This window comes from Vidua macroura, chromosome 27, assembly GCF_024509145.1.
Source record: "Vidua macroura isolate BioBank_ID:100142 chromosome 27, ASM2450914v1, whole genome shotgun sequence".
Classification (NCBI taxonomy): Eukaryota; Metazoa; Chordata; class Aves; order Passeriformes; family Viduidae; genus Vidua; species Vidua macroura.
This window is the reverse complement of record NC_071597.1, coordinates 561,435-569,513: the sequence shown is the minus strand read 5'-3', so window position 1 is coordinate 569,513 and position 8,079 is coordinate 561,435. Positions and strand designations below refer to the sequence as shown.

Sequence of the window (8,079 nt, the reverse complement as noted above, 5' to 3'; positions counted from 1 at the left end):
TGGAATGGTCCATAGACTCTCAAATCCCAATTCAGCAGTGAAGATTACACATGACCATACAATTCTTCCGAAGAACTCATATTTGGGATGCAGTTGCATTCTTTGGAGTTTTTCTGGGCTCCTGCCAATTTCACTGGGACATGGAATATGTGTTTGATACAGCAAATGCACCCAGAAGCCAGTCCCTGGCTAACCTGGTTGTATCTTAAAAACAAACTGTGGTGTTGTCTCTGTCCTCATGGCCTTGTCAGGGCTCCGGGGCTCAGCACCAAGACAGGCACAGGCTGTGTTCCCTCAGAACTGGGTTTTTTCCCCGCTAAACAGATTTCTTTACCTCCACTTTTGTTATGACTGCATTCTTGTAGCCTTGGGACACAGCCTTGGGGCAGAACACAGGGAAGGGACTATGCAAGTCTAAGACATAAACATGTCCCTAAAGGATTTACAACCTCAGTGTAGGACTGGAGGAAACAATTGGTTTCAGGTGCAGGAAGCCACAACAGGCCCTCGCCCAGGACAACGTCAGTGCCAGTGCTGCTGAGTCTTGTGGGCTTGCTGGACGAGAAGAGAGTGAAAGGGGAGGAAGAGGGGATAAGGGTGAATATTGGTGCACAAGCATGGAGGAGGCAGGGGGATGCCACATTCCCAAGGGGTGCTGTGGGCAGGACAGTCTGGTCCTGTGGGAGCTGTGGCTGTCGCCGTGCCCAGCCCGGCTCCACATGCTCACCTCGCTTTGCTTATCAAAGCTGATAATGTTTTCTTGTGTCAACTACAAGAAAGGTGTGTCTGCTTCAACAGAACTTTGCTTTCATAAGCATTGCCTCAGTGATGTTTGTGCAACCACACTGGAATATGATTTTATCTTGTCACTTGTAATTACCATTAATAATTTGCATAATGGCCATTAGGCATCACTTATTAAACACTTCTTTGATGTGATACTGAGCCGGCTCCAGGCCCCATACTCCCATCTTCAAATGCAGACCACGACTTTTTCCTGGCTAGTGACTCACTGGTTTATACCACCATGTTTAGAGAAATCCTGTAAGGCAACTGAAATAATTACCGCAGTGGGTTTGGTAACAGCACAGGCTTAAATACGCCTTGGAGACCGAGAGCATTACTCTGTTTCAGCTTCTTTCTTGCTGAGTGTTCACATGTGCAGACTCTGAGCATTTCCACTCCCAAAGGAGAAGTTCAGCAGGACATGGAAGTGGACACAACCAGGTGTCTTCCTACCGAAGTCCAGTCTCCCCTGATTCACTTGATGAGGAGTATTAGATCCTTCCAGAACCTGCCAGGTGCTGACAGTGCAGTCAGGCCTCCAGCAGGTGCACCTCTGGTGGCACTGCAGGTTATCACAGCAGAAGAGAGTCCTGGAGAATTTCTTAGGATATATGGCAATAGTGATGGGTGATGAAACTGCAGCAATTTCATTCTGCATGGAGAGCTGAGCACAGTGCAGGATGGGAGGGAAACCAGGGCTTCAGCCTGTGGTCTCTGCTGCAGAGCCACAGGACCAGGTCACAGCCTGACAGCCTGGAGTGTTCAGGTGCTTCCTGCACTCAGGCACTGTCCAGTGGTTCAACGGAGCCAGGCAGGCAAAGGTGCAGGGCAGCCAGAGCTCCCCAGAATGTCTTCTTTTATCTTCATATGATACTTGTGCTAAAAAGTCTCTTAATTTCAATACACTTCAATTATGTGGCTCATACTGGCAGTTTAGATTCTATTATTCAGTGTACTGAACTGAGAAATCTCCTGTTGGGCTACAGCAGCAGTTTGCCTATCTCTTGTAATTCTTTATAAATGTTACATAAGCCAATAAAGAAAAATCGAAACCTCATAAATAGTTACTGTGGGTGTTAGTCTGTACCTGTCTGTATACTCTATGAAACAGACTTTTGTAGAGAAATTACAGTTTACGCATCACAGCAGAATATGGCCTGCTTTTCCAAATGCACCGTGCCTGTAATCAGAGATAATTGTCTGTGTCATGCAGTCTGGAACTCGTGGCTGATTTCCAGCACTGGTAATTTAGAAAACTATTTGTTTTCTTCCCATTTCTTCACTAATCCCTTAAACTTCTGGTGTGCTAATTCCTCAGGAGTTTTTCCTGATGGTGGTGTAATTCCCACGTTCCTGCTCTCTTACAACACAGACACATCTGCAGGAGCTGTCACAGTGCATTTCATTGTCTGCTTACCAGCCCGAGTGCTGATATCACCCCTGCCTCTCTCAGGGGCATCTGCCCCTTTGTATTCTTTGCTCTTTGTATCCTTGGGTTCCTGTCTCTGCCCTGTACCTTCAGCCCAAGTCTCTCTGTTTTGGAGATACTTGTTTGTTCTTGCTTTGCAAGATTTGAATGTTACAAGAGAACAGAACAAGCTCCGATGAGCCGCACGACCCGTGAGCTGCTGTGCTCCAGGTTCCAGGTCACTCCTTTTCTGTTGTTCCATGCACTGTGTCCTCCCCATTTCATTTATCTTCCCTTCCCTGTCTCCCCCTGTGCTGTCTCCACAGCTGTCACCATTTCCCATCGCTGTCCAGGTTATAAACACTGGGCAGTGAGGGCAGAGCTGTATTTCTGCACAGATGCAGTGCAGTGACCTCAGAGGTGCTGTGTCAGCACTGAGGTGGGTTAAATCACCCCAAAATGCTCAGCATAATTACTGCTGCAGGAATGGGAGATGCAGGACCAAGCAGGGAAAGTAGCACAGAGCTTGTCCAGGAGCTCATTAGAGCAATTACTCCACAGGGCTAACAAGTGTCCTGGACAGAGCCCAGGAAGAGGCCGTTCCAGAGCTGTCTGAGCTGTTTCTTTAGAAACAGGCACTGATTCAGACTCGCTGTATCCTCCACAGCCTTGTTGTTAGAAGCCTTCGTGTCAGGCCTCTGTCTAAGGTCAGTCATCAAGCCCCATCCAACATTTCATGGGAGAAAGGCTGCCAGAGCCCCACAGTGAGGAACAGGGGTTGTGCCACCACTCCCAGCCCATCCGACCCATTGCTTGGACACTGCTGCCAGCGAGGAGGGACAGGCTGGATCCTGAGTCTTGGCTTGCACATGCAGCAAAATGCAGTTGTGTTCCTAAATGTGTTTGTCATTCCTTTCTCTGGGCTAATAAAATGCCAGCAGCTTGTTTTTCTGTCTGTTTATTGTGTCTCACTTTTAAAAAAATTCTCTCCCACATATTAATTTGTCTCACCCTTTTATCTTCCCACATGTTGCCAGCTGGTTCTTCCTGTTTGCCTTTTTTACAAATCCATTTAGAGGTTCTTTATTTAGTGTTTTCTCTGGGAATTGCTTTCCTCCACCAGAAAGGTGTGGAGAGTCCAGCAGAGCCTGGCTTTCAAATTTCCTACTTTGGTATTATTTGAGAAAACTTGTTGTTTTTTATTTTATCCTGTTAGCGCACATCTGTAATAACTCAAAGGTGTTGCCTATTACATTATACTATGTGATATTATATATTATATTATATTATATTATATTATATTATATTATATTATATTAGCATATGTCTGCTGAAGTGAAGACTCCCTTTTCTTTGCGAGGTGTCTCTCGGTAGCAGACTGTCAGTCAGACAGTCTGAGACTCCCTCCCTGCCCCCTGCCCAGTCTCCCTGGGTGTTTCTTTCCTCACCACCTTCTGCTTCATGTCTTGCCCATGCTTCCTCCTCTGGTAGCAAATATCCCTTTGCACAGCATCGGCTGGTCCTTCTCCTCCACCCTCCATCCCCATCCTCAGCCTCTGAGTTCAGCTGGAGCACTGATGGGAACATGACTTGTTTTCCTTTTTTCCTGTAGTGATTGCTGTGTGGTTGGAGACTGAAGGTGGATTCATAATATATTTTTTTAAGATACTTGTATATTGATTTACTTGTAGAAATTATTTCTCAGGTTCAAGGCTGTATCAGCAGGAGCAGAGTTTTATTGGAGGCAAGCCTTGGTCGCTGTCAGAGAATGGCCACAACCCAGGGGAGCCTGAGTGAGGGGCAGTGGTGGGATCAGAGCGGGGTGGCCAGGAGGTGCCATCCTGCAGAGTCCCTTTGAGTGCTGCTGGAGCACAACTGAGATCTCCCAGGTTAGTTTTGCCCTTTTTTTTCCAAAAGACTTTTTCTTCAGAAAGCTCCTCAGGGGATGTGCAGTGGGGCTGGCGGGGACACTCTGGTCTGCACTGACCTGAAGGAGAATGAGGAGAATCATTTTTTTCAGGGGAGTCTGCATCCTGTGCCTTTCTCTCACACCCCTTTGCTTTTGTACTGACCTTTCGCTTTCCCTCTTCTCCCCAGCTTTGCTAAATTTTATCCTTGTTGAAAAACTTGTGGTTGACTGATTCCCCTGCCAGTTCCTCATTCCCACATTGTGCTGAAAGCCTTGTTTAAACACACATTTACTGCTGGGCAACACCCAGTGTCAAACACAATTTCTGTGCAGAGGTTTATAAATAAATATCCCATAGCTGCATCCCTTATCACTGCTTCCCACCACAGCCCAGTTAATCCCAGTGCCCTACCACAGCTGTGATCCCGAGCGTCTGACTCCAGCCCAGCCTCTCTCCAGGGAAAACCCCCTCCAGCCTCTCTTCATCACCCAGAAAAGCCTGGAGACCTCTCATCCTCCTGTTCCACTGGTACCCAGCACTAAAGAAGCAGTTCATGGTGCCCGTTCCCTGGAGGTCCCCTCACCTGACAGACCCCAGCCCGGGGGGCTCAGGGCAGGCAGGGCTGGCACAGGGTGGCTTTCAGCCCCGCGCTTCTCCCAGCTGGCGTGGCACCGACTCCTCTTCCTGCCGACCCTCTGTGGAAAAAGACAGCTCTGGACACCCAGGCCCTGGCACTGCCAGCCTGGAGATCTCCCCCTGCCCTCCTCACTGGCTGTAGCTCCGTCTCTTCAGTCACAGCCGCGGTTCCCCCTCCCAGCCCCGAGGTCAGCTGCAGCCACCATCCACCTCTGTCCCCCCTGTCTTTTGGCACATGATGCTTTTCCATCTGGCACTCAGGATTACCCTGGGACTAACAGTGCCACTTCAGCCCTTGCAATAGGCATTTTGGAACAAAAACTGACTTTTTGTGGAAATAATTTAGGACTGGAGAGTCCAGAGGAGCCCAAGTCAGGGCACCACCATTCCATTCCAAAGCCTCCTCTCCCAACAAAACAAAAGGAGTTGGTGGGTGCTCAGGGCAGTTTTGTGTGTGTGCAGCCATGTCTGGAATTAACAGCCTGGCTGTTTCAAAACCTCAGCCAATGGAAGGCAGGGCAGAGGCAACTGCTTTGCATACAAATTAAACTTTCAAACTTTAATTAAACTTGTTGTGTGAAACTGAAAATGTTTAGATAATTCATCCTTTCAGTTAATTTAGCTGCTAGTCCCTAATCCTGTCTCATTCTGGCAAGCCAATAAAACTCAGTTAATGACTGCTTGTCCAGCTCCTGATGAAGTTGCCCTTAAAGAGCTGCTGAAGCTGCTGTGCCAGGGGCTGGGACAGCTCTGGGGGCTCTCCCAGCCCATTCCCCGGCCCAAGAATGGGCTTTGGTGTGCCCCCTGGACATTTATCAGAGCCAAATCCTCAGATGCCTCATGGTTTTCTAATCAGCCCTGTCTGGAAACAGGTCAGCACTGGTTCCTCACCACAGTGTTGCTTTTTCCTACCAGGATCACAAATTTTCATATCCCTGTAAGGCAAAGCACAGAGATGTTAGGGTGCCCAGCTCTGTTTGCATACATGATGTCATGTTGGCCACCCTCCAGCAGGCAGTGGTAGGTCTGGATCTCCTGCTCCAAGCGACACTTGACGTCCAGAAGGGTCTTGTATTCCTGGTTCTGGCACTCCATTTCCGCTCGGATCTCAGCCAGCCGCTGCTCCACGCAGGAGATCTGGTTCTGCAGCTCAGCCAGGTATTTGTTGTAGCGACATTCGGTCTCCGTCAAAGAGGATTCCAGGTTTTCTTTCTGAGAATAGAACAAACACAGGTACCTGGGTTTGACACAGGTACAGCCCTGCTCACGAGAGCTGGAGCTGTGAATCCCTGTGGCATCACCTACCATAGTGAGCTGGGCTTGTACATTGATTTCCAGGGCCTGCAGCTGACGTCTCAGCTCAGTGACCTGCTTGTTACTCGACTCTATCTCCTGGCTGCTTGTGACAACTTCCAGATTCACCTCCTCCACCTGCAAGATCAGAAAAGAGCAGCCCTTTCCTCACCTCCCCACTGCATCTCATGGTGTCCAGGACCTCGCCACACCCCGCAGTGCCCCGAGCACGAGCAAGGCTGACACCTTGTTTATTCCATTCTGACCCAGTGACACCATGTGACACCATCTGACCCACCATGGGTGGAACACAGAAATCAGGCAGTACAGTTAGATCTGAGCACATCTGTGACACACTTGTTGTTATTAGGACACTTCCTAGTCCCTCATTTTTCCCTTTGCCCCTTGGGGCAGAGCTGGCTGCAGCTCTGGGGGGACGAGGTACCTTGCAGGCGTACCACTGCTCCGTCTCTTTGCGGTTGCGCTCCATCAGCGTCTCGTACTGGCACCGCAGATCCTCCAGGATCTTCCTGAGGTCTGGGCCAGGGCAGGCATTGACCTCCACGCTCACATCCCCAGTTGCCTGTTTCCTCAGACAGCTCATTTCCTGCAGGAAATACGTGACTGTATCAGCAATATCCATCCACCCTTGGGGAGACTGTCCTTCTCAATTCCCTGAGAGAGCTGACCTCCTCGTGGTTGGTCTTTAGGCAGCACATCTCCTCTGTCAGAGCCTCACACTGCAGTTGCAGGTCGGTCTTGCAGCTGGCCAGCTGGTCCAGGACGGGCCGGAGGTTGCTAATGTCGGCATCCACGTTCTGCCGGAGACCACACTCGGTCTCATACCTTAAACCACAGGCAGCAAACAAAGATCAGCATGTCAGCAAAGCAGGCCAAGGCCTTCAGTTGAGGTTGGGGGAAAAAAAATTAGGATCAAGCTCTTTCGCTTCAGACATGCAGTGCCATGAACATTGCCAGTGGTATCAGAGATCTGTTTTACTATGCAGCGTGACAGGCAGAGGTTTGGGATCTCCCTATCACCACCCTTCACCTGCCCTTCCATGGGCCAGCAGGGGACTATACTCACTTCACTCTGAAGTCATCAGCAGTCATCCTGTTGTTATCAATGTTCAGAAGGATTTTGTTAGTCTCCATGGCTGCACACAGGATCTGGAAAAGAAATCGTAAGAAGAATATGTGGGCTTGCAGCTTCCTCTGCCTCCAGAAGACCCTGGAGGAAACACCTACCTGGGGTATATTATAATTATTCCATATATTTGGGTTATTAATCACTTATGTAGCATCACAGCAGAGAAACCCATGTGCCAGCTGGTGGACATGGCCTTGCTGAAGCATCAGTGCTCAGTAAATGCAGAATCCCCCTCCCACAGATTATTTCATAAACCATTGCTTCAGCTGCCCCTCCAGAGCCACTGCCTCTGCCCTTTGACAGGGCTCTGTGCACATGTGAAAGCAAAGCCTAAAGAAATATTAGGATTTTCTTGACAAACAAGGGTTTACCTGGTTCTGAAGGTCTTCGATTTCCTTGTGGTAGCAGCTGTAGTCCCGTGGCTCACAGATGGGCCCCACCTTGGCGTACCACTCCCTGATCTTGCACTCCAGGTCAGCATTGTCCCCCTCCAGGAGCCGCACCTTGTCCAGGTACGAGGCCAAGCGGTCGTTGAGGTTCTGCATCGTCGCCTTCTCGTTGTTAGCAAACAGGATCCCATCCCCACAGCCAGCGCCAGCCCTGGGGAAGCCACCTCGAGTGCAGACACCTCCTCCGCTGAATCCCAGGGCAGAACAAGCCCTCTGGGTGGCTCCGAAGCTCCCACCGGCCGCGCTGCCGGCGCTCAGCTGCTTCCCGAGTAATCCCTCGCTTACGCTGCCACCCGAGAAGCTGCCAACCACAGCACCCAAGTCATAGGCAGCGTGTCTCCCCGAGGAGGCAGAGGAGACCCTCCTGCCAGTGCCAGCCGCGCTGCTGCCTGTGCTGCCCCTGCCCTGGGCGCAGGTGGTGACGACCTGCCTGACAGTACAGCTCAT

General features: G+C 50.1%; 1 protein-coding gene across 1 annotated transcript; it reads right to left on the bottom strand.

Moving 5' to 3' along the window:
* Positions 1 to 4,711: 4,711 nt before the first annotated feature.
* LOC128819765 (keratin, type I cytoskeletal 19-like) lies at positions 4,712 to 8,079 on the bottom strand. Its single transcript, XM_054000088.1, has 7 exons — positions 7,555 to 8,079; positions 7,121 to 7,203; positions 6,723 to 6,879; positions 6,479 to 6,640; positions 6,046 to 6,171; positions 5,726 to 5,952; positions 4,712 to 4,799 (listed from the first exon to the last, which is right to left on the bottom strand). The coding sequence occupies exons 1-7, from the start codon at positions 8,077 to 8,079 to the stop codon at positions 4,712 to 4,714; spliced, it is 1,368 nt and encodes a 455-aa protein (XP_053856063.1).